Source organism: Asterias amurensis, chromosome 19 (genome assembly GCF_032118995.1).
Source record: "Asterias amurensis chromosome 19, ASM3211899v1".
Classification (NCBI taxonomy): Eukaryota; Metazoa; Echinodermata; class Asteroidea; order Forcipulatida; family Asteriidae; genus Asterias; species Asterias amurensis.
In genome coordinates this window covers 573,495-600,281 of record NC_092666.1, presented here as the reverse complement: position 1 = coordinate 600,281, position 26,787 = coordinate 573,495, and the positions used below count along the sequence as shown (strand labels likewise).

Sequence of the window (26,787 nt, the reverse complement as noted above, 5' to 3'; positions counted from 1 at the left end):
AACAAAATGGTTGACACACATTACTGACTGTGGCCTTCCATCATCATTGGTTATTTTGTAATCTTTTATTATATGATTTATTATGTGACAATAGACCAAGTCATGTGATGTACCCGGTAGCTGATTTTATGGGTTTTCTAGCTGCCTCTGGAGAAGGGAGAAAAGTTAAAGATGCATTGCCTGGCTTTAGGCAGATTTACTGAATGGAACAAATAATTAAAACTTTAAATCTGTTAAGGCTTGGACAATGAAGGCTACACCAGCCTGCTCCGTGTATCTATGTTTGCAGGTTGCAGTAGTAGCCCAGCTATGAATATTTAAACTTAACGGCCTACACAAGACACACACTACCACTACAGAAGATGGGGGAGCACAATTCTGCCAAAAAATAATGGTTATATAATTGCTGTCTATGACAAATGTAAGTTTATGCTAGGCCTGTGGCAACCGGCCAACCCCAACAGGCCGCTATGTCTTCAATAGTTTTCTGGATTTATGTCATTGGAGTCAATTATTTGGGTTTTTTTTTAGTGAAGTGAGCTTTCTATATCTGTGTTGTGATTGGTCGAGGTGATAATAGTTTGCAATGTATATATGCAGCGACCCTGGCACCAGCTGCGTAGCATAGCCGTAACCTTTCCTTTTCGGCGTACCAGTATCACCGTAACAACATTTAACGACTTGTATGCAAGTCTAACTTTGATAACGCTGGACAATCACGTCGTGACTAGTTTTGCATCGCTAGAGGGCGTTCTAATGTCAGCAGCCGGCCGCCGACGAACAGATGCTAGCCGCTGGAAGAGAGGAAGGACCGCTCGTAAATTGTCCCCTAAAGACGAAGAGTGGTAACCAAGAATGAGCGTCACGTTTAATTTTTTGGGTAAGCTATGTGTTTGTATCAATACTAAAACTTATCTCCTCCAGGAACACACAGTGTGATGTGATCAGTGTCATTGTCAGTACCTCCCTGGTTTTTAGCCCCACTTGTATTTGTGTGGTCAACACTAAAAACACTGTAACAGTAACACTATTGGATGTCGGACACTTCGTACCTTTGCCACTTCGTTACCCTGGACACTTCGTACCGTTGGGACACTTCGTACCGTTGGGACACTTCGTACCGTAACCAAATTGGTCACTTCGTACCGTGGGCGGGGTACGAAGTGACCATCAGCTGAGTCACTTCGTACCTTCAGCCGCGTCACTTCGTACCTTCATTAAAATGTGGATTCCTCAATAATTTAATGTTCATTGACTAATTGAGATAAAAATTAATAATAGGCTACTTAATGAATTATAATTTTTGTTTGAATATGTGAATGTAATTTTTAATGTGAAATTAATGTTTTTTATAAGTTATAATTACCGCCAAGGACAACATCTTCCGCCAATATTTCTGACAAATTATTTTAATGTCAAACAATCATGCAATCGTCAAAATAGCTCCTTGGTGTCCCAACAAAATAGTGTCAGTTGGTTTGATTTGCTTTTATTTAAAAATCATCCGAATTAGTACGAAGGTAGGAAGTGTCTCGTGAGAAGGTAGGAAGTGTCTCGTGAGAAGGTACGAAGTGTCTTGTAAGAAGGTTACAAACCACCGAAACATTTTTGAAGTGGACCGTCCCCGACAACTCTCACGGCTACCCTAATTCGTACACGGTGCAGCCATCTTGGAATATGCGAATCAGCATGACGTCATCGGCCTGCCGAGCTGTGGGCCCGTTAGCCTTGCTCAAGGCAGTCGCATTATTCACTCCGAAAAGACGACGGTGTAAACCCACCACTATACACTGTGCATGGTGCGTGTACTGTAACCACACCGCATGACCCACCCGTATACACTATACACACTGTCGCATCGTACGATTAGTGTGCACACAAGTCATCCGCACTCGTACCACTTAACCGCATGCGGAGGCCGATGGACCGAGTTGACTTGGGACCGACTGACTTAAAATAACAAACCTGGGAAAATTTCAGCTCAATTGGTCGTCGAAGTTGCGAGATAACTATTGTGGTGGAAACTGCCTTGCGCTTTATGGTTAATTAGAGTTAAGTTGAGACAATTTAAATTCTATCTCTTGTTTATAATGTCATGCTAATTTACAATTATTATTATTATGATCTTAACTTTAGCTAATTTAAGTGTTCAAACATTTGGCTGCGTGAATTGCATGGTGCGTTACTGTTTATAATGAGATATGATTTATCAATATCTTATTAATAAAAACTGTTTCATTTGGTTAACCAATCATAGGGGAAAAAAAAAAAGTTTTTAATTGACTTGTTTCATAAGGCATGTAAGGCTAAATGACCTGTTCGTGAACGGCCCTATTTTGTTGTGACGCGCGCTAAGAATGAGTCCTTCTGACTTAAAATATATTGGTATTGACTTGAAAAATATTGGTATGATGTGGGTTTGTCAGGATGTTGGAACACAACCCTGGTTCAGGCAAGCCTGGAACATAGCATGGTTACTGCAGGTGAGATTTGAACACAACTCTGGTTCAGGCAAGCCTGGAACATAGCATGGTTACTGCAGGTGAGATTTGAACACAACCCTGGTTCAGGCAAGCCTGGAACATAGCATGGTTACTGCAGGTGAGATTTGAACACAACCCTGGTTCAGGCAAGCCTGGAACATAGCATGGTTACTGCAGGTGAGATTTGAACACAACCCTGGTTCAGGCAAGCCTGGAACATAGCATGGTTACTGCAGGTGAGATTTGAACACAACCCTGGTTCAGGCAAGCCTGGAACATAGCATGGTTACTGCAGGTGAGATTTGAGCAGCTGTTTCTTTCAGGAGTTTAACAGGTATACCGTCAAGCCCAGCTGCTTTGTGAGGTTTCAGTTTTTTAAGGAGCTTGGTTATTCCTGTGCGGTGAACGGTGATGTTGACCAAGGTTAGATGTTCGCTTGGTCATAAATCTGGTAACGAAGAATCACTGTTGACAGATAAGGACTGTCTGTTAAAATGTTGCTTTTTGTTTTGGATCGCAGTGTAGTATATATTTCCTTCCTTCAGTGGAGCAATGCCCGTTGGTCACAGCATTTGGATTTAACCAAGGCCCTCAATCTTTTGTTGCTGCCGGGATCGTTGCCAATGATGTCAGATACGTACTGGTTGTGAGACTGTTTGCACAGTCTCTGTGTATCTTTCTTGATAGTGTGGTAACGACTACAGGGTTTTTCTCGGATGTAGCGCCTCACCTTCTTGCAGGCCCGTGCCTTTTTATGGCACATTCGTTTGGTAGATGTATCAAACCACCAGCATAGACCATATCTGGACGAGCTCATCTTAGATGGAACATTGGTATCAACAATCTTATCTAGTGTAAGCTTCTTCTTTTGCTAGGAGATTCAGTTGTGTTGACGTAGTGTGGCTTTTGACAAAGTTATCTGCCCGTTCTTGGGTGTCCTAATGAATTGTTTTGTAAGTTGGCTCGCTTTCATAGTAAGAACAAATGCTTTGATTTTTTCTGCCTGTACATGTGTATGTGGTGCACTCATTTCCAGAAACACAATGCCACTACTTGACATAGAACTCGTTTGGGTGAGAAAGGACGATGGAATCAAACAAGCTTGATGATGGATTAGGTGGGCCACAGCTTATGCACTCCCGTGGATCAGATCTCCCTAGAGTAGATAGGATGGTATACAAATATTGAGTGGCTCAGAGTGAAATGGGAGGAATATTATCGCTCGGTAAAATTTGGACTGCCATTTCACGAGCCTTACTGATGAACGCTATTCCCCATAGGTCTTTTTGATCGCCGGTGCGGATGGGAGTAATAGTGAATGTCACGTGAAGTAGGTTCCACCAATCAAATGACAAGGATCTGTACATGTATGTCAGTTATATAATAGCATTTATAACACCCCTTACCAATATTCTGCCTTTCCATTGGTTTAGAGCGCGTCACATGATATGTCTTAGTTTTGCTAGACGGTGGCCGTGTGATTAGGCCTGGGCGAATAATTTGAATATCCGGTTAATGGCGAATAGGTTTTCCTATCCGTAACCGCGAATGCCTTTTTTTTCTTAACCGGATATCCGCAATGGGCGCGAATACCTATTTATAAACCAGATAGTCCTGTAACTACAACCAAGTAACCGGATATTCTTTAATATTCGAATATCCGCGGACGTTAGGCGACAACTGATAGGAATGTTTTGTCTGAATCCTTAAGAAACTTCTATTAAGACAGCATAAAACAACATAAATTAAATATTTAACTATGCTCACCTTCGTGAAGCGTTAAAACAATGACATTTCTGACGTAGTTGTTTAAAGATTACAAAAGTTTTCAAGAGTCAACACGTTTAAAAGAATTAGCAAATCGCCATATTTAAATTAGATCCGGTTATTTTTATGAATGCACCGAGTGACACTGTCTAAAACTTATATTAATCCGCCCATAAGATCTCATTCACAAACAAACAGCGCCCTCTAGCGGCAAAAACGTTTTTTAATTTTTTTTTTTTTAATAGCGCCCTTTATTGGCGAAAAAAACCTATTCGAATATCCGGTAAATTTCGGATAGTTGGCCAGCGGTAACCGAATGCCAAAATTTCACTATTCGCCCGGCACTACGTGTGATAGTGCATCGGTTTGCTTTGCGCTAGTCCGAAAGACTAGCACACGGCGTGCAGTACCCAGACGTGTGTACGAGGATGATAAATTAATAGTCTGTAACCATTTCGAATAACATGACACTACATGCAGAGCACAGTAAAAGTTTTCGCAATCTGTATTCGCGTCGTCCGTGGATTGTAGCATTCAGGTCTGTAACTTAATAGTACAGTATTTAGAAATGTTTACGATGTTATAAAAAAAATATTGGCTGCTTTTACTCGTGCATTGGTTTAAACTATGACTCCATCGGTGATCCCCGGAGCGTTCTATTTTCCCTCGTTTAATTTGCAGTTTGCTTTTGACTGATTAAAATTTAATATAGAAACCCAATTCCATAATACATAGTACTCTTAACATGGACACATGGTTTTAATTAGGGAATAACAGTGCTAGGACCTGGTCTTCACTGCGTGGTAATGACTGGGTTGGTGGCTGGCGCTGTTAACGGACCGATTCGTTTTAAGGGAATAAAAGGGTAGCATCGAGCGACTGTTTAAAACTGGCAGGGTCGTGGCCATGCGAAATAGGTTCGAGCCAAAGGCGAGTGCTTTTATCACGTGGCCAAGGCCCTAAACAGCTGTTAAAGAACGAGTCACTAACTTTCATTCAAAAATGCAGTTTTGTTAATTAAATAAAATAAAATTACAATAAAATAGACACTGTGACAATCTGCTTCAGAGCCAAAATTCTAAGTTTGTACATATTTTTTTTAAACCTTGTTAAAAAAATCTGTAGGGTTGTGTGTACGTGTTTTAGAAATAGATTACATGCTGTTAAGTTCCGCGTTAATAAAATTGCCGTACATGAGCTTGTGCGACTAACACGCGGAAGCCAGCAGGGCCCAATTTCATAGCGCTGCTTAACGATCTATTTTGTGCTTATCGGGCGCACCTAGCAAATTTTTCATTTCATAGCCTTGATTAAGCAATGTTTGCTGGTAACGGCAAGCAAGTAAGCAAAAAGGGTCCTTAAAGCCCCATTTCTGATTAAGCACTCTGTTTAGGCATAGAGCAAAATTTCATAGAGCTGCCTGTAACGGTCGATTTCGTGCTTATTGGGCGCACCTAGCACATTTTTCATTTCATAGCCTTGCTTAAGCCCTGGTCTTAAACAGCTTCAGCTGATCTTTATCAACCATTTAAGCACCCCCACATGATGCGCTCTCCACCAATAGGAATAGCGAAACTGTTTGAGGTATTCATCATGAATATTACATGTACATGTACAGTGTAATGTATTCAGACAAATTTAAATAACGTGTTACCAAATATTTGGTTCTATCACAGTGATTTAACTTGGCCTACTCTTTGCCAGCTCGCACTTACACCATTTCAAACTCCTGCTGTGCAGTACAAGATTTTAAATTTATTATTAAGGCATTGCCCAGGGTTGATTTCACACCTAGGAGATATACACAGTGCATGGATAGTCCTAAGTTAGGACGAGTAACTGGTCCTACATGTAACTCGAGATAAGACTAGTCCTAACTCTTTGTGAAATCCACCCCTTGACACCCAAGTCCTTTGGTAATATTGTCAAGGACCAGTCTTCTCACTTGGTGTACATGTATATCAACATAATGCAATAAATAAACAAACCTGTGAACATTTGAAATCAATTGGTCGTCGAAGTTGCGAGAGAATAATGGAAGAAAAATTACCCTTGTCGTACAAGTTGTGTGCTTTCAGATGCTTGATTTCGAAACCTCATTATGAAGAAAGTGTGTCTAGATATTGTGTTTTAATTTGAAACTGTCTGACTCTATAACTTCATCTTGGTGTTATTACATTACAGGTGTGTCAGTTCTTGCTCTGCCAGATATTGTGTTTTAATTTGAAACTGTCTGACTCTATAACTTCATCTTGGTGTCATTACAATGCAGGTGTGTCAGTTCTTGCTCTGCTGTTAGCAGGCTACCTGGGACAGCATTTTCTACCACCCCCCAAACCAAGAATTGTTGGTATAGACCTAGGTACAACCTACTCATGTATTGGAGTCTACCATGCTGTAACTGGAGATATTCAGGTAAGACAATTCTGTATTTAATCATGCCGATTTTTCTGAAGGCTTATTTAGATTTGATTTCTTTTTTGTTAATGGGCTGAATATGAACCGTGTGAAACAGAAGCCCCACGAAATATGGTCCAAGTGATTTATTAACATTCAAAAATTATTTCATCTTCATCATCATCATAAGTTAGCATCATGCATTACTGCACCGGCAGCCCAACCTTGTTCCCAGGGGTGATCGATCTCGCTGCGACATTTTTTCCCACCATGCCTTGCTCGATCATAACCCCTTGAAGTGTAACTCCAAAATATCCAAATATAAGGGATATTACAATTAGTCCTGTGGTTGATCCATTCTGTGTTGGGCGTTAGTCGCGCACACGCTGGATGCGCTGTGTGAAATAAAGGTCATAAACTTGCCTTGGCGTTGAGTGTTGCGTGACAAAAAAAGTGAATACGTACATCTTTACGCATCTGCTTACTTGATTGGCCAATAAAACAATTCTAGTCACATCAACTGATCATCTACTTAAAAAAATATGGAGATACATACACCATGGTCTATAAATATTTAAACAACAAACTTACAAATCGATATAGTAGACAGGTTATGTCAATTCTGATTGGTTGAGAGGAGATCACAAGGCCCTTTTTACTTGGTCTACACTTGGGCAGCATATTGCTAAGTTTCAAATGCAATTTCAGTATAGTAATTATAATAATAACGAGGTCTTATAAAGCGCACAAATCCACAAAAGTGCTCAGGGCACTATTACAGAGAAAATACAAACAAAATCAACAAAGAACAGATTAAATACAAAAGAACGGATCTATAGACATAAGGTGTGTTTTGAGAGATATTTTGAAAGAGTGAATGGAAGTGGATGTTTTGATGTGAAGAGGTAGTTGATTCCAGAGATGAGGTGCTGCAATAGAAAAAGATCTGTCCCCCCTAGGTGCGATTATACTTGATTTCTTGAAGAAGATATCTGTTTGCAGAACGAAGGTTGCGCAACTCAAAAATACATTCTCAGTGTAAACACATGGCCTTCAAAAATTGGTTAAAACAATATTGGAAGAGGCTAAGAGGTTTAAGAGTCCCTGCCTGTAAGAGTGTACCAAGTGGTGATTCATGGGTTCTCAGATCTTCTTCTAAAAAATTAGAGTGATACATCATCATACCAAACGAATAAATCCAAAATTTTAGTTTGCTGACGCTTTCGGTTTTGGAGTTACCAGTTATCAAAGTTTCGGCCTAAAAGCCCTCGAGAAACGAATAGTACATTCCCTGTAAACACAAAAATGTGCGCCAAGGTCATCCCAACAAAAGTAAAACATTTTTTGAAACCTCCAGTTGGGCTTATAACAAAAGTAAAAAAAAAAATTGGGATCTCGTTGGCGCATCATGTTACGCGCACCTGAACCTTTGACGAACAGTGCCCTCGTGCCATTTTCAACGCCTCATAACTCAGCGCGCCTATAAGTTCCCATGAATTGAACAAGTTCAAATGAAAGAGCTTGCATCCCTAAAACAAATTTAAGTGCAAAGTGCGTGGGATCTCGTTGGCGCAGAGAGATAATAGAGGTCAAAGTTCAAATTTTACCAATATATTGCGTTTTTGCACCTCCGTAACTTCGCGCGCCAACAAAAAAAAATTGTTTTTATGGCAACTGGGTATTGGAACAGTTTTCATCTAATGACAAATGAAAAAAGAATCTTGGGATCTCTGCATCTTGCATGTCAAAAGATTTTTTGAAAATGTTGGTGGGTAACTGTTGCCAAGGTCAAAGGTTACACAGAATATGGGTGTTTTTTATATTTCTGTCAAGAGCCAACTTCAGAGCCTTTTCAAGATTTTATTTAAAGAACAAGGGCTCTATCCTTTCAGTTTGGGACAGCCACTTATAATATCTAGGCACATATGGTTGTCCCAAATTAATTATAGAGCCCTTCCTTATTTGATAAAATGTTGACAGGGCTTCGAAGTTGGCTCTCCACAGAAAATGAATTACAAAACACCAATATTTTCTGTGGAGAGCCAACTTCAAAGCCATGTCAACATTTTATCAAATGAACAAGGGCTCTATAATTAATTTGGGACAATCACATGTGCCTAGATATTATAAGTGGTTTTCCCCAACATAAAGGATAGAGCCCTTGTTCATTAAATAAAATATTGAAAAGGCTCTGAATTTGGCTCTTGACAGAAAATATCAAAAACAGCCATATTCTTTGTAACCTTTGACCTTGGCAACAGTTACCCACCAACATTAAACTAACACCATTTGTAAAAACAAGTCCAGTCTATCTCTTGACCAAAATTCACTTTGGAGACCTATCCCCTTCATGGTTTGCCAACATTTTCAAATTGGGGGATATTTCTCACTTTCGGTTGCCACAGCAATGCATAAGTATAGGCATGTATTGTGAACTTTTGATCTGTAATATTTGTTAGCGCCACTCAAATCCCATTTGATTTTTGCTTTTTATTTGTTGCTAAGAATCTATATAATCATAAAATGCGGACAACTTAATGGGATCATATTGGCGCGTGGATTCCTAGACGACGCAAAATCGCCCAAAATAGGCAGTAGTGTAGTTTCATATGACCTTTGACCTTTGTTATATTGGTGGGCCAACATGATCTCAATTATTTTTCAATTGAATTCTGTTAAGGAACACTCAACTTAACCAAATACAAGAAAAAATTGATGGGATCTTGTTTTGCACAGATACTTACAGTAATGAGAAAAGTGAATGTTGTCCCAATTTAGGCAAAAATGTGTGAAATGGCAATACTTTAGAAAATTTTCAAAAAATCTTTTGACATGCAAGATGCAGAGATCCCAAGATTCTTTTTCCATTTGTCATTAGATGAAAACTGTTCCAATACCCAGTTGTCATAAAAACAATTTTTTGTTGTTGGCGCGCGAAGTTACGGAGGTGCGAAAACGCAATATATTGGTAAAATATGAACTTTGACCTCTATTATCTCTCTGCGCCAACGAGATCCCACGCACTTTGCACTTAAATTTGTTTTAGGGATGCAAGCTCTTTCATTTGAACTTGTTTAATTCATGGGATCCTATAGGCGCGCTGAGTTATGAGGCGTTGAAAATGGCACGAGGGCACTGTTCGTCAAAGGTTCAGGTGCGCGTAACATGACGCGCCAACGAGATCCCAACTTTTCTTTTTTACTTTTGATATAAGCCCAACTGGAGGTTTCAAAATATGTTTTACTTTTTTTGGGATGACCTTGGCGCTGGTTTTTGTGTTTACAGGGAATGTACTATTCGTTTCTCGAGGGCTTTTTGGCCCAAACTTTGATAACTGGTAACTCCAAAACCGAAAGCGTCAGCAAACTAAAATTTTGGATTTATTCGTTTGGTATGATGGTGAATCACTCTAATTTTTTGAAAGAAGATCTGCGAACCCATAAATCACACCCCCGCCTAATTTGGTACATTCTTACAGGCAGGGACTCTAAAGATTTTATGGCGAAAAGTGAGTAGTTATCTTATTTTGGGGAAGGGCTTATCATAGTTTATGGCAAGTTGAGTATTTGCAACAAGAAAGTGATATTAGAATCACTGTAGTACCTCAATATTGCCCCAACATGTGAAATTTCAGCCCCTAGCTGATGGACTACTTGGATTCTGGCTGGCTGTTGTTATTGGACCTCACCTTTGGCTCAGTCTAATACAGCAGCCAGACACTAACAGGATCATAACGTGATTATTCTTTAACACAATCGGGGGCCTATCAATTATACAAATAATTTGTCTTTTACACCGCTGCTCGGGCCTTTATCGCACAGCCATGAACCTGCCGGGTTTTAAAAACTTGTCGCTACCCTTTCCCTTATTGATTCTACTTTGGTTACAGCATCACTTCCAGAAGTAAACATTGTTGACAAATATTTACAATGCTAAATGCTACATTATGTTGATTGTATGGTAAATTTTGTTGATTGTTATATTTATTGACAGATGTAAACAAAATGTTGGGGAAGTTGGGCCAATGTTTTAAGGTTAAACTTTTCATTTGTTACGATTTGTTGACACTGAGAAATGTTTGAAATGATGCCTCTCTACTAGCAATATTAACACAAGGTTTGTTATTTCAGGTGTTTGCTGATGATTTGCATCAAACTATTCCATCCATGGTGGCTTTCACTCCAGATGGTTCTAAACTCATTGGGCATGATGCGTTATGTCAAGCTGAACAATACACACAGAATACAATATATGATGCTAAACGCTTCATTGGCAAGACGTTTGATGAGGAGAGTTTGAGGAAACAGGCTGCCAGATATCCATTCAAGGTAGTCATTCTATTCTGCTCGATACTTATAGTCCAGGCATTTCATGTAAAAAAAATTGGGTCAACCTCGGACAAATTGCAACAGAAAGTCTGTAACTGTTTCATACCCAGAATTTTTTCCTCTATAACATATCAAAACTCTTAAGCAATCCGAGTGGGGGAAAGTGTCATGGCGGCCATTTTTCAAAATGGCTGCCATAAACCCGTCATTTTCCAATATCACCTCTTCTTTAATGACTTTAATTTTAAGTGGTAAAAATACATTGTCACTGACAAAGAATCAAATGAAACGCATTTCGTATCGCTAAACCTGGTCAAAAAGCAAAAAATGGCCGCCAATTTCCCAAAACAGCCCCCATTTTCCAAAATGGCCGCCATAAAACAGATGTTCCCCATTATCTCCGCTTCTAAATGACTTATGGCTTTAATTTTAAAGGCAGTGGACACTATTGGTAATTACTCAAAACAATTATCAGCAAAAAAAACTCACTTGGTAATGAGTAATGGGGAGAGGTTAATAGTATACAAATATTGACTGCTTCGAGTGCTATGGTTAAAACTATGACTCCCGAGGTGATCCCCGGAGCGTTCTATTTTCCCGAGGCGAAGCCGAGGGAAAATAGAACGCTACGGGGATCACCGAGGGAGTCATAGTTTTTAACCATTGCATGAGTAAAAGCAGTCAATATTTGTTTTATTACACCCCAAACATTTCTAAATACTGTACTGTTATTATTAAGTTACAGACCTGAATGCTACAATCCACGGACGACGGATTGCATACACTTTTACTTACTGTGTTGCATGTAGTGTCGTGCAATTCGAAGTGGTTACAGACTATTAATTTATAATCCTCGTACACGCACAGGACGTCTGGGTATTGCACGCCATGTGCTAGTCTGTCGGACTAGCGCATGGCAAACCGGCGCTCTATCACACGGCCGTCGTCTGGCAAAACTAAGACATGTCATGTGACGCCCTCTAAACCAATGAGCAGGCAGAATACTTGCAAGGGGTGTTATAATATAAAACATTGTGAGAAACAGCTCCCTCTGAAGTGACGTAGTTTTTGAGAGAGAAGTATTTTTCTACGAATTTGATTTCGAGACCTCAAGTTTAGAATCTGAGGTCTCGAAATCAAGCACCTGAAAGCACACAACTTCGTGTGACAAGGGTGTTTTTTTTTCTTTCATATTTATCTCGCAACTCCGACGACCAATTGAGCTCAAATTTTCACAGGTTAGTTATTTTATGCCTACATGTATGTTGAGATACACCAAGTAAGAGGACTGGTCTTTGACATTTACCAATAGTGTCCATTGTCTTTAAGTGCTAAACATACATTTTCTGGGGCCAGGAATCCAATGAACCACGTTACAATAAGGTAATCCTGACCAAAAAGCACAACAGTGGCAGCCATTTTCCAAAATGGCCGCAATAAAACAGGTATTTTGCTATTCTTTCCGCTTCTAAATAGGCCTAACATTGAGATTAAATCGTAAGTAATAATTTGAGGATCCCTTCTTCTGCTTTCTAAACAAAGTGTTGTTTTAATGATGTCATTCTCCAGTTTAATTTTTCTCAATGTTATTAAATGTTGCTCCCACACTGGCTGAGGTACGTTGTGCTATCAGGAAGCTTTTAGAACGGACGTGCTGCAGGACCTGGTGGCACTCCTCCCGAACTGCTCAAGTGTGCCGAGACCCCGATAAGCAAAGCCCTTCACAAACTCTTCCTCAAAGTATGGACCTCAGGAAGGGTACCTTCCGATTTGAGGAATTGTGTCATCATCTCCATATACAAAGGGAAAGGTCAGAGAAACCAATGCAGCAGCTACAGGCCTATAACTCTACTCTCAGTCCATGGAAAGGTTTTCTGTCATGTACTCCTGACTTGCCTAGAACCTGTACTCCTCCGTCACCGCCGACCCCAGCAGTCTGGTTTCACGGGGCCGTTCAACAATGGATGCAGTGCTCACCTGTCAGAACTGAACTGCGAGTTTGAAATACCTCTCCACGTTGCTTATGTCGACATTAAGGCAGCTTTTGACTCTATAGATCGGGAAGCCCTGTTTCTTTTTCACCTGGTTCAGGACTTGCATGACGGCAGCACCTCCTCCGTGCATGTTGGCAACGACACATCCTGTCCCTTCATCAGCACCTCCGGTGTTCGCCAAGGCTGCGTCCTGGCCCCAGCCCTATTTTGCTGTGCCATTGACTGGGTACTAAATCGCTGTCAGGCTGATCTCGGTGTATTGGCTGGAGAAACATCCTTTACCGACCTAGCCTATGCTGACGATGCCGCCCTGTTCGTCAGAAAGCACAGTGAGTGGCCTACCACGCTCCAGAAGTTCGAGGAAGAAGCTGGGACAATGGGTCTACATACATCCTGGGCTAAAACCAAGATCCAGAACTGCGCTGCCTCAAACCACCTTCCGCCCCAGCGTCTGTATAGGGCCAGCCTGTCGAGACCACAGATAAGTTCAGATATCTCGGCTGCGAAATCTGTTCTGAAGGTCACTCTTCTCCCGACATCCATCGACGACTCGGGCTCGCCTTTTCAACCTTTGACCAGCTAGATCGTTTGGGGCGGAACAAGCTTCTCAACCTCAAAACTAAGTTTAGGGTGTACACAACATGCGTTCTCCCCATCCTACTCTACGGGTCAGAAACCTGGACACTTTTGGTAGAAGATGGATGTAGGCTTCAAGCATTAACACCAGATGCCACAGTGGATACTCGGTGTCTGTTGGTCAAACTTCCTCTCCAACGAATCAATTTTGGAAACCGCCGGTCTTGAGGACATCCATGTCCTGAAGCTGAGCGTCAACGCTTGGAGGGGGGGGGGACTCTGTCCTGGCCCATTCTGGAAGAGACCCAGAGGGCGTCCACGTAACACCTGGTTGATGAGCGTGCTGCCCTCTACAAGAACCAAATGGAAGGTTCCGGCCATTTTGGAAAATGGCTGCCATTTATTTTTTGGCCAGGTTTAACTTTAGAAAATGCGTTTCACTTGATTCCTAGTCAGTGAAAATGTATGTTAAGCACTTAAAATTTAAGCCTTAAGTCATTTAGAAGCAAAGATATTGGGAAAAATCTGGTTTTTGGCGGCCATTTTGAAAAAATGGCCGCCATGACACTTTCCCCCACTCGGATTGCTTAAGAGTTTTGAGATGTTATAGAGGACAAAAATCTGAGTATGAAACAGTTTACAGACTTTCTGTTGCAATTTGTCCGAGGTCATTTCAAATAATGCCTGGACTATAAGTGCTTTTCAAGTCCATGATGAACAAAATCCACAAACACTTTAGAAAGAATAATAATAATAATAGTGGCTTCTTATATAGTGCACATATCCGTCACTCAGTAACATTCAAGGCGTTTTTAATATACATTGTACAGTATTTTTCTGCAAAGTATGTTGGACTATTACTGAACTACATGTATGAGACCGGAAACATAGCACCCTGTAATGGTTTACAAGGTGCTGTGACGCAATGCTGCCAATTCAGCCAGGAACACTGGGGCGAACCCCCTTTTTTTAATGGGACAACTGCTTTACGTCCCATCCGAAGGACGAAGCAATGGTTAAGTGTCTTGCTTAAGGACACAAGTGTCACGGCTGGGGATTTGAACCCACACTCTGCTGATCAGAAACACCAGAGTTTGAATTCGATGCTCTTAGCTGCTAGGCCATCATGTTTTGGGTGGGGTCTGAGATGGCCCAGTTATTAATTTCCTGTAATAAGCAGCGGATAGCACATTATTGTGTGAAATTCTGTCAAGATTTGTCACAGTTCTGTGAAAGCCCACCACTAACTAACTAGAGAAACATTCCTGTCTAACTGTATCAAGTGTTGTCTTTTGTTTTATTTGTCAATAACTATGAGCCTGTATTTCTGATAAATGTCCAAGAGGACAACCACAATGGGTTAATAGTGAAAAGTGCATTATTTTTAGCCCTTTGTTTTTATCTAAAAACTTTATGATGTTGCTGATGATGGTTTTGCTTGATAATGAAATTGTCTTTATAGTAACTTAAAGTTGTACATGGTATGTTAAGCAAGAGCATTTCAGACTTGTTAATAATAGTGCATACAGAAGAAGTGTTGCTTCCTCAATAATCACAAATCTCTTGCTATTATAACTAATTGATTGAATCTATACTTTTTGTCTTGCAGGTGAAGTTGAAGAATGGAATGGCCAGGTTTGAAGTGAATTCAGATGAAGTGACTCCTGAATATGTTGGGTCTTGTATTGTGTCAGAACTAAAGACTACTGCAGAGCGTAATTTGGGCTTCAAAGTAAATAAAGTTGTCTTATCAGTGCCAGCAGAATTTGATGAAATGCAGCGGAATTATACCAGGAAGGCTGCAGAGTTAGCAGGTGACTAATTTGTATCAAGAATGATATGAAATGTTAAATCATAAACATATTAAAACTAGTGGGACATACACACATATGATTGTTACCCCCTATATTAAATTGAGGACTATCAAGTAAATTAAATTTTTGAGATTATCATATAATCCCAAAACTGCATTGGTTTTAAGGCATGTGCAGCAAAAATCTTCCCGTGAATGGACCTCTCCTTCACAAATAAGGAGAGATTTGGGACACAAAAACTGCCAAGCAAGCTTGGGTTGGCTTTCCGAATTTAAAGACCAGAACAGCATTCTACACAAGCAGCCGTCGATTTCACCAACTTTTTCCTAACTTAGGATTCTTCTTATGACTTGAGACGAGTTCAGTTCCGCATCCAAATACGTAGGACGAATTGAACCCATCCTAAGTTAGGACGGGTCACTCGTCCTAACTCGAGTTAGGATTAATCCTAGAGTTTCGTGAAATCGGCTGCCGATCTTCAGAGAAAGTGCAAGTGTTGACCCGACATCCCTCATGACCTGGTTGAAAGAAACCCTTAATCATAATAATAATAATAATATCAAAGTCTTATACAGCGCACGTATCTACCAAACAAGGTACTCAAGGCGCTGAGTATATACAAAATTTCAGAAAGATAGGTTATTGCAGTGATGAATTTTGAGACCCAATTAGTTAGCACCTTATAAGGAATTACAAGGTGCTACGGCATCAAGCAGCCACAGCCAGGAACACCGGGGCGAACCCCTTCTCTTTTCGATAAGTGCACTGGGTTCTTTTACATGCGTTACACAACACATGGGACCAACGGCTTTACATCCCATCCGAAGGACGAAGCAATGGTCAAGTGTCTTGCTTAAGGACACAAGTGTCACGGCTGGGGATTCGAACCCACACTCTGCTGATCAGAAACACCAGAGTTTGAATTCGGTGCTCTAAACCGCTCAGCCACGACACTTCCACAAATCATCACTTCCCAGCATCATCCGTGGCTACGAGACTGGTCTGTTTTACGCTTCATTCCAGACAAAATGCTGTCGTTTAAAGGTGAACAGTATCATGGTGGCAAACAGAGTAAGGGTGCTGATGATGGTCATGCTCTGTTCCAACATGGATGAGTCCGAGAAACTGAAGCCACTTGTCATCAGGAAGTTCCAGAACCCACGGTGCTTCTAGAATGTCTGTTCTCTCCCGGTGACCTATCGAGCCAACATAAAAGCATAGATGGTTTTGGATCTATTCAGCAAATGGGTATGGCATTTGGATTGAAAGTTTTCCCGCCAGCGTAGCAAGGTTCTTCTGTTCCTGGATAACTGTGCAGCTGATCCAAAAGTACCAAACCTTTAGGCCATCACTTTCCAATTCCTTCCTCCGAACACAACTTCTCATCTTCAAACCATGGACCAAGGCGTCATAATGAACATGAAAGTTCACTACCAGAAACATCTCGTCAAATGTCTGCTTCACAGCTACGACTCTAGTGAAACTCTCAAACCCATTGAAGTCAAGCAAGCTGTTTCCATGCTTTTTGAAGCAACCAGTGTCCATGCTTTTTGAAGCAACCAGTGTCCATTGGGAAGTGCTTTCCAATAGTAGGGTTTTTTGAAGATGGTGGAGAAGCTGACGATGATGGAGAGAACGGCGACAGAGACGAGGAGGTGGTTGAAGATGAGGCGCAACCTGATAACATCTGGCAACATTACCAAAATGAATGAGTCTTGCATGATATTTGACAAGTGAATGCTAATCTGGTGAAATTGAATTACTCCTTTTTTCTGTTGAATACTCATTTTCAAACTTAATTTAATGAGCTGGGTGTTAAACTGAATGGATTTTGGTTAGGGTTAGGGTTACTTTAATAGAGCGCTGTCAGGCTGCACTGCTTTTCCATCTGTTCTTGGGAAAAATTTGAATTTTTCATCGTAGCTGTTCCTGATGTGGCTGATTTTTTAAATGATGGTCATATTACGAGTACACAGGCTGTTTGACTGATTATTGGTGATAAATCTGATTACTATGTGGTGGATTTTTCTGGGAATATCCATCGCGATTTTGACTCCGGGTGACTTCGGGGATCAGCCAACCGTGACTGCTATGGGCCTGACCTACACCCCTGGGAAACTGCTTGAACTACGGCCTGACTCTTGTCGCTTACTTGACCATGCAGCATGGAGATCGGCCTGCGATGCAGGGATAGCGCTTCGCTATCCTACACGACGGGGTTGCCGTGGAGGTGCACGTAAACAAAGGAAACTCGCTTCACCTATTGTTACTGGACAATCAGAGGTAACCATAGGCACCACTCCACTGCACACCACCACCATCGGCCCTATACAAAGCCAAACCACAACTCCAGATACTGAAAATGTGAACTTAGCCCTTCTTAACTGCCGATCTGCAAGGAATAAAACTGAACTGATAAATGATTTCATTGTAGATAGCAAATCGGATATTCTGGCACTGACAGAAACCTGGTTTACTGGAACTGAAGATGATCAAAAATACATCGGTGGAATTTGTCCCAGTGGCTTCACTTTCACACACGTCCCTAGAACCGGCCGGCGTGGTGGGGGTGTTGCTGTCATCTTGCGTAAAAGCTTCAATGTGAAACTTTTGAAAACTCAGTGTTTTGCTTCATTTGAGTACATGATTATTAACATTTCCTCGGGCAACAACAACCCTGCGGTAACTTTAATTGTACTTTACCGACCACCATCGTCCTCTCACAACAACTTCATGACTGAGTTCTCGACGTTGCTTGAGTCCATGGTACTTGAGAACAACTTGGTTGTGGTTGGTGACTTTAATTTCAACTGGGCACAGAAAGACAGCAGCACCAAAAAGTTAGACGAACTTTTAGACAGCATGGGCTTACTTCAGTGCGTTGAATCACCTACACATACCAGTGGCCATATTCTTGACTACGTCATAGGGAGAGCCAGTGTCGATGTACTTATTTCATCTTCGGTCAAGGTATCTACCTTTATATCTGATCACTGTAGCGTGGTTTGTGAACTGAAACTAGGTAAACCAAAGCGCTCTTGGAAAGTAGCTACTTACCGTAAATTGAACAAAATAGATCTTACTGAGTTCACCAGGGACATGACCCATCTACTACAAGTTGCACCAGATTCTGAGCTGTCTGCTCAGGTAGAGTGTTATGAAACTACCCTCAAACAACTAATTGACAGACACGCCCCAATACAGAGGCGACTATTACCCGTACGTCCCCATAGCCCTTGGTATACGCATGACATCATGGAGGCCAAAAAGCAAAAGCGGATGTACGAAAAGCAGTGGAGGAAATCTAGTCTTACTGTTCACCGCCAAATGTTTACAGAGCAAAGAAACCTGGTTCTTCGTTTAATTAGAGATGCCCGACGTGCACATTTCAAACAGAAGATATCAGACAATGCAACAAATCCAAGACAACTTTTCGCTGTTGTTGATGGTTTGCTACACAGTAAACCATCACTGTGTCTTCCTGACAGTCCATCTGCATTAGACCTCGCGGAAAGGTTTAATGTTCACTTCGAAACCAAAGTTACGCACATCAGGTCGGAGCTTGATGGTCAGATATCATCAGTTGCAGTCTCTGTCCATGATACTCATTCTACATCGGTACTCCAACTTTTCGAGACGGAATCGGAAGAAACTGTTGGAAAGCTCATCCGCCGCTCACCCTCGAAATCATGTGACCTCGATCCAATACCCACCTCCTTGTTGAAAACTTGTCTGTCATCCGTCCTACCTGCCATTACAAACATTGTCAACTCATCCATAGAAACAGGAATCGTGCCTCAGCAGCTCAAAAAGGCGCACGTCACCCCCATCTTAAAGAACTCAAAGCTAGATAAGAACAAGCTGAGTAACTACAGACCTGTGTCGAATCTGCCGTTCATCTCAAAAGTTGTGGAAAAAGTGGTAGCTGGTCAACTCAATGACTACCTAACATCTAACAACCTGCTTGAGCTGGCACAGTCAGCGTATCGTAAACACCACAGCACCGAGACTACGCTCCTGTGTGTTCAAAATGACATCCTTGGAGCCATTGACAAGAAACTCTCTGTAATTTTAGTGCTACTTGACCTTTCTGCTGCTTTTGACACTATCGACCACCAAATCCTCCTTCAACGTCTTCACTACAATTTCGGTATCACTGGAACTGCTTTGAAGTGGTTTACTTCATATCTGGAAAATCGCACCCAAAATGTAAAAATTGACGGGTCCTTCTCATCCAACACTACATCACGTTTTGGCGTCCCTCAGGGGTCGGTGCTCGGTCCAGTGTTATTTTCCTTGTACTTTTCACCTGTTGCGAACATTGCTCGTAACCACGGTCTGTCCGTTCAGCTTTACGCGGATGACGCACAACTATATCTGCCATTTGTCTCCACGGACGCAAACACTGCAGTTGCTCGTACAGAAGCGTGTGTTGCCGAAGTTAAGGAATGGATGGTCGCAAACAAACTTCAACTCAATAGCGATAAGACAGTCATCCTCTTGCTGAACTCCCAAAGTCAACATCGCCACAACACCATTCACAGCATCCTGATTGATGGCCATGTCATTCCTTGTAGCAACACAGCTAGAAACCTTGGTGTCATCTTTGACAGGCACATGAACTTCACAACCAACGTCAAAAACTCCTCCCGAATCGCCATGTACCACTTGAAGAACATAAACCACATCCGCTCATTGCTCTCTGACAAAACAGCAGAGCAACTCATTCACGCACTTGTAACGTCTCGACTCGACTACTGCAACTCACTCTTATATGGACTTCCAGCTTCCACCTTGCATCACCTTCAGAGAATCCAGAACATTGCAGCTCGTATCCTAACACGCTCAAAAAAGTTTGAGCATATCACCCCGGTTCTTCAAGCACTACACTGGCTCCCTGTTGAGCAACGCATCATCTTCAAACTCCTTTGTACAACATACCGTTGTATGACAGAGACTTCATCCCCGTTGTACTTGCAGAGGCTTCTCCTGCCGTATAAGCCCGTTCGCCAGCTAAGGTCCAGTGATGCCAACTTGCTTGCCGTTCCACCTTCCAGGTTGAAAACTTATGGGGATAGAAGTTTCTCGGTTGCTGCCCCCCGCCTGTGGAACGACTTGCCTCTCACCCTTAGATCACAACCTGACATTTTTTCATTCAAATCCAATCTCAAAACTTACCTCTTCAGTCAAGCCTACCATTAATTTTTCCCTTGGTCATATTTTAGCGCAGTGAATAGTTTTCTAGATACCAGCGCTTTATAAGATTTATTATTATTATTATTATTATTTAAAAAAAATGGCAGGCAAACATATAAACTTGATTTTTTTGTGTTCTCATTACCTTGTTTGTTTTTAATTTTGCTTGAATCTGTAGGACTTGAAGTGATGCGAATGATTAATGAGCCGACAGCAGCAGCTATGGCATATGGACTACACAAACAGAAAGGTGTATCTAACATTATTGTGGTTGACATGGGAGGAGGTACTCTAGATGTATCACTACTTACTGTGTATGGAGGAATGTTTCAAACAATAGCTATGGCTGGTAAGTTTCCTGCAAACAATGCATAAACCTCTAATAGTCATCTAAACAATAGCTATGGCTGGTAAGTTTCCTGCAAACAATGCATAAACCTCTAATAGTCATCTAACATCAGTATACACATATTGACTGGCGTAATTCGGTAACTAATGTACGTCTATTCCCCTGAGGGACTTTGAGTGACCAGAAGAGGGAAATAGGTCCCTCTTCTGGTCACTCACAGGCCTGAGGGGAAATAAACATACACTAGTTACCGAATTATGCCAGTCAATAAGGGAATCAATGTGTGGTGAAGAGGTTTTCAACAACAGTCGACTCCCGTTATAACGAGGTCTGCTGGACTGGCCCATTTTCCTCGTATTATCCGAATCTCGTCTTAAACGCAGCGCGCTAAATATAGATACATACGTCATCATTGTGCATGCACACAACACGTGTACTTGCATATACATGACATAATGGCCGCACGTGTGTACACAGAAGCATGGCAGAGCTGCAATTGACTATACTACTGTGTGCATAGAGTAGTGTGTGCGATGTACTGCACAAACAAGCACAACGCGGGGATTATAAAACTGTTTTAACTAAGTTGGTTTAGTTTTAAATTCAATTTTAAAATCAATTTATATTTTACAAGATTGATAAAAAGTGTAAGATTTTAACTTGCGTTCATGTTTTGGGAAGTTTCTCTTACAAAACTTTGGTCGCCGGCAGTTTATTGCCAATGCAATAAATAGTCTTGGTTTTCATTGGTAACCACCTGTTTAACGCTGGATGGTTTATTGCTGCTGCGAGATACCAGGGAAAATCTTACTGCTGCAATGCATATTGCACATGCTGTGAAAATGTTCAGTCAATAAAATAAAAGCTGGATTTTCATTGGTAACCACTAGTGTAATAATAGAAGGTTCATTGCTAACGCGAGATACCAGGGAAGATCGTGCTGTTCTGTGCATGTGTGTGCATGTGCAATACACTCGACACAGCAACAAAAAAATAGAATTTTGATTTTCATTGGTAAACACTGTGTCATGTTAGATGGTTCATTGCCAATGTGGGATACCAGGTAAAATCTTGCTTTTGCATTCAATAATATTGATCACGCAACTAGTTTTGATTGTAAGTTGCGGGTGTTTTTTTTCTTCTGAAAATTTATAATGCGCTTATAAACTCAGTGGATCAGTATCTTTTCTTAAGATTTATCCAATGTTTGAACCATGCAACAACCTTGCTTGCTGACTCGTGACTCCCGATTTCGGATTAGTGTTGCTAGTGGTAGCGTCCACTTAACACCTCTATTGTATGTCTTAAAAGCCACAAATATCGACTTTACCAGCTGTACAGGTATTTCCTTTTTTTGTTTTTTGAATTGTTCTCGTTATAGAAGGGTTTTAAACAATGTTTTGCTCGTAATGGGTCTCCCAAATTACCTCGTTATAACCGTGTTCTCGCTACTACCGTGCTCGTATAATCAGTATTTTAATGCATTGAAACACGCATGGGGCCGTTCGGGACCGGAAAAAAACCTTGTATCAACCGGAACCTCGTAACATGCGAGCTCGTAATAACGGGAGTCGACTGTAGTGGTTTAATCCCAACGAGGCCTGGTTCTTGATAATTTCTTGACAGGTAAATTATTTTTTTATCGTTTTATTATCGTTTTTGGTGTGTTTTTGTCGGTGTTAGTACACTTTATTCGATTTTGACATCTGTTGCAGTTGATTTGGTTTTAATTTGATATTACAGTGCAAACAAATATTTATTTTGCAGGCAATAACCATCTTGGTGGGCAAGATATTAACCAACGTCTAATGGAGTATTGCTGTGATCTAATCTTCAAGCGGTACGGACAGTTATTAGAAAACCCGTTGGATTTACAACGAGTACGCCTTGCGGTAGAAGAAGCTAAGATAAATTTGACAACTCATCACTCGGTGCTTCTGAAAATTCCATTAACATCACTGAATGTAAAAACCATGTTTGTTGAACAACTAACCAGAGAAACATTTGACACTTTAAATGAGGAACTGTTCAAGAAGGTGCTTCAGCCTATCCAACTAGTTTTAGATGATGTTGAAATGTCTACTACTGATATAGATGAAGTGGTATTAGTTGGAGGCTCAACACGCATTCCACGTGTTCGTCGGCTTGTAGCTGATTTCTTTAATAAGGAACCTAATGTAGAAATTGATCCAGAGTTAGCAGTAGTGTACGGTGTGTCCATACAAGCTGGTATTATTGGAGGAATGTGGCCAGTACAGGTTAGTGCAATAGAAATACACGGTCGCAAAGTCAGGAAAATTCAGGTACAGTAGCTAGAAACAAAACAAATTTACACAAAAGTTTTATTTTAAGTAAGATTTAAAGTATTTATGGTGTAAGAAGTAAGATCTGAATAGGTTTATGGGTAACAACGATGTTACTAGGATAAGTGCTTGTCAGATGAAGAGCTATGGTTGAGATATAGTCTCAATGGTTGAGATATAGTCTCAATGGTTGAGATATAGTCTCAATGGTTGAGATGTAGTCTCAATGGTTGAGATATAGTCTCAATGGTTGAGATATAGTCTCAATGGTTGAGATATAGTCTCAATGGTTGAGATATAGTCTCAATGTTTCAAACTGCACTTTGTTGGTGTTGCTCCTGAAGATGATAAAGCACACTGTCTCCATGAGACTTGCCAATCTCAACCCTGGCTCTTCTCAAAACTACTTCCACAAATGGTTTTATTCACATTCTCCAGTAAGTACCGAGTATACAGTACTAACACACATTGGTGATTGGTAAAACAAAGAATTCATATTCTTTATCCCGGTGCAAATTTCCATCCATAAAACGATCAAGTTATGTTTCATTACCCTATTATTTAAACACTGCAGCATTTAAAAGCACATTGACTGAAATGTCTTCACGTAGAGAGAAGATGAAATTATGATACAATACTTATGTACAGGGTTCTAAGCCATTGTTGATTCATTTCAAGACATTTATTTCCATTCCAACAGATAATTAAAATAACAATAACAAAGAACAGTAGTGAGGAGAATTGGAAACGGGGGCATAATCAGAAAAGTTAAAGCTTGTAGTAGGCATGCCCAGACAAACAAAAACACAAAATGGACTATCGTTAACATTGATAAGTATAGTGAGAGTAGGTACGATATGTAATTAACACAGAATAAACTCTATGTGAACTTAACCCATATCCGCTAAAGCATTTATTTACAAAAAAAGCTGTATGTACGTACATGTAAGCCGTTGCACATACGTGTATTGTTTATTAATGCATCTGGAAACATTTATGTAATAAATAATGTAATCACTGACCGAAACACTTTGTATTATACCTTTGGAAAGAGGACAAAATTCTCTTCAATCGTCTCACTTTATAGGTGCCCTAATGGTTTAAAGTTACAGGAAAAAACAAGAAAATTAGATACTTGGGGAAAAAAAGATTGCTTCTTAGACAATAAAAATACTGGACATGAACTAAACTTGACAAGAGTATCATGGCTGGAAAGAGTGTTTCCTTAGCTTCAAAATAATACATAACTTGTCAACATGTTCCATTCTGACGATGATGGAGGACGTTCCACTGTATCAACAACCTAACATTTTCCTCAGACAATTTTCTCTGTCTAATATGGCAAAAACTCACATCAAAACAGTTTAAACCCTTGTGCTGTGGACTTCACCTCTTCCGCTGGAAATTTAGACTATTCAGCCCAAATATTTATCAAAATTAACATGAAACTCGGCGAAACATGTCTGATTGTAGCGTGTATTGAAGCAAAGGATTGTGGGATACATTTCTGGTATAAAAATAGTCCGTAGGGGTAACGAATGACGAGTGTATCAAGCAAAAAATCACTACGGGTATACATGTAAAGTCAAGAAATCAAAATAAGGTAAAAACTAAAGAGGATGTTGATGGTTAACGTTATGCCTAATGATGAGGAAGTGTATAAGTGTTGGGGTCGAGCGGTTAAGAGCACCGAATTCAAACTCTGGTGTTTCTGATCAGCAGAGTGTGGGTTCTAATCCCAGCCGTGACACTTGTGTCCTTAAGCAAGACACTTAACCATTACTTCGTCCTTCGAATGGGACGTAAAGCCGTTGGTCCCATGTGTTGTGTAACGCATGTAAAAGAACCCAGTGCACTCTTCGAAAAGAGAAGGGGTTCGCCCCGGTGTTCCTGGCTGTGGCTGCTGTATGCGTCGTAGCACCTTGTAAACCCTTATAAGGTGCTAAATAATTGGGTCTCAGAATTCATCACTGCAATAACCTATCTTTCTGAGAGTTTGTAGCTCAGCGCCTTGAGTACCTTGTTTGGTAGATACGTGCGCTATATAAGACTTAATAATAGTAATTAATAATAATAATTGTGGCTTCTTATATAGCACACATCTCCGTCACCCAGTGACGCTCCTGGCGCTGTAACATACAGTATGTCCTGCCAGATGTAGGACTACGTTTGAATTATGAGACCTAATTCTTATAGCACCATGTAATGCTTTACTAGGTGCTGTGGCGCAATTTGCTGCCGATCGGACCAGGGACACTGGGGCGAACCCCTTCTCTTTTTGATAAGTGCACTGGGTTCTTTTACTTCGGTAAGACTTTGATACTAATAATCCAAATGGAGGACAATGGTTTTGAACAGCAGACATGATTGTCAGATTCATGGATGTGGCTTATTACTTTTGAATCTCAATAAATAATGTATGGAATGCAACTATTGAATTGAGTAAGTGTTCCTTTTTGTGGGCATCCCTACGGTCCCTTGTCCTTAAAACAAAAATATCAAAGATATCTTGTGTAAGATCCCAAATATTTTAAATTAAATGTGAGATTTTTATGCACATGTAACAATGTTTTAACAGCAAATCACAAACGGTAAAAGCATAAAATAATCATGTTCTTCAAAGATTATATCATTTTTAATTTGTGCTGTACATGCATGCCATATAAAGCCGTCCCAGTTGTTGACACAGTAATTACACCATAGCTCACTCTCTTCTGGAAGGCAATTTGTCACAGATTTCATGAACCAACCTCAAAGAGGTCAAACTTGCTCTAAAGATAATCACAATTGAAGTTACAAACCTAAACACATTTTAGGATTAAGATTTGGTATAATGAAAGATAATGTATATTTGCAGTCCAAATAGTGACTGAACAAGTTTTCAACTTATGACTTTTGAGTAACAGCCACTTTGTGAAACCTGCAACAAATTGTTGACTTTCAAAGTGTTCTTTCTCATGTTTAAACAACAGGCAAAGCGATAGGAAGTGCTGTAGTATTCAAACTCTGTACTTGAACTACTCGAGCAACGTTTTGTTGGTCAAAGTAAAAATAGTGAAACTATTTATTCTTTTCAAGTATTTTTGACTAAGATTTTTGAAAAATGTTAGGAAAACGTTGCCTTGGATCGGTCGTTCGAAATAGCATGGTTTCCCTTTTACGTCATAATTCTAACAGGGTCGGCCATTTTATGGAGTCAAAATATTTGACCGTGTTTTTTTCACAAAGTAAAAGGAAAACCAAACCGTGCAATTTCAAGGCATGTTTGTGTGGATCTTTATATTCTACTGTTAAATTATCTATCTAACCATTTACATTTCTTGCGGTTTCAAACGCTTTTCAAGACCAACTGGTCCGAGCACATAATGTATGTGTGGATTGTTAAATGTACATACAATCTTCCCATGAACTCTTCTCTGTCACATAGATTGGAACTGAAATGAACCTTGAATTTATAATTAGAAAAGTGTGTAACAACTTAACAACATGTTAACCGTGGTCAAGTGGTTAGACTGCAGGACTTGCAATCACAAGGTTGTGGGTTCGAATCCCCAACTAACCGCTGATTTCACAATGACTA

General features: G+C 40.5%; 1 protein-coding gene and 1 pseudogene across 1 annotated transcript; both read left to right on the top strand.

The window, feature by feature from the left end:
• Window positions 1-776: 776 nt before the first annotated feature.
• On the top strand, window positions 777-26,404 carry LOC139951379 (heat shock 70 kDa protein 13-like). Its single transcript, XM_071950253.1, has 6 exons — window positions 777-880; window positions 6,523-6,665; window positions 10,778-10,975; window positions 15,155-15,359; window positions 20,734-20,904; window positions 22,672-26,404. Exons 1-6 carry the CDS (start codon window positions 856-858, stop codon window positions 23,214-23,216), a joined length of 1,287 nt encoding a protein of 428 aa, XP_071806354.1. The 5' UTR covers window positions 777-855; the 3' UTR covers window positions 23,217-26,404.
• On the top strand, window positions 16,280-16,913 carry LOC139951786 (tigger transposable element-derived protein 6-like; annotated as a pseudogene).
• Window positions 26,405-26,787: the final 383 nt, after the last annotated feature.

Coding starts and splice junctions, on each gene's coding strand:
- LOC139951379 (XM_071950253.1), top strand. CDS start 856: ATGAGCGTCACGTTTAATTTTTTGG. Junction 6,666..10,777: donor CTGTAACTGGAGATATTCAG/GTAAGACAATTC, acceptor TTGTTATTTCAG/GTGTTTGCTGATGATTTGCA. Junction 20,905..22,671: donor TCAAACAATAGCTATGGCTG/GTAAGTTTCCTG, acceptor TTTATTTTGCAG/GCAATAACCATCTTGGTGGG.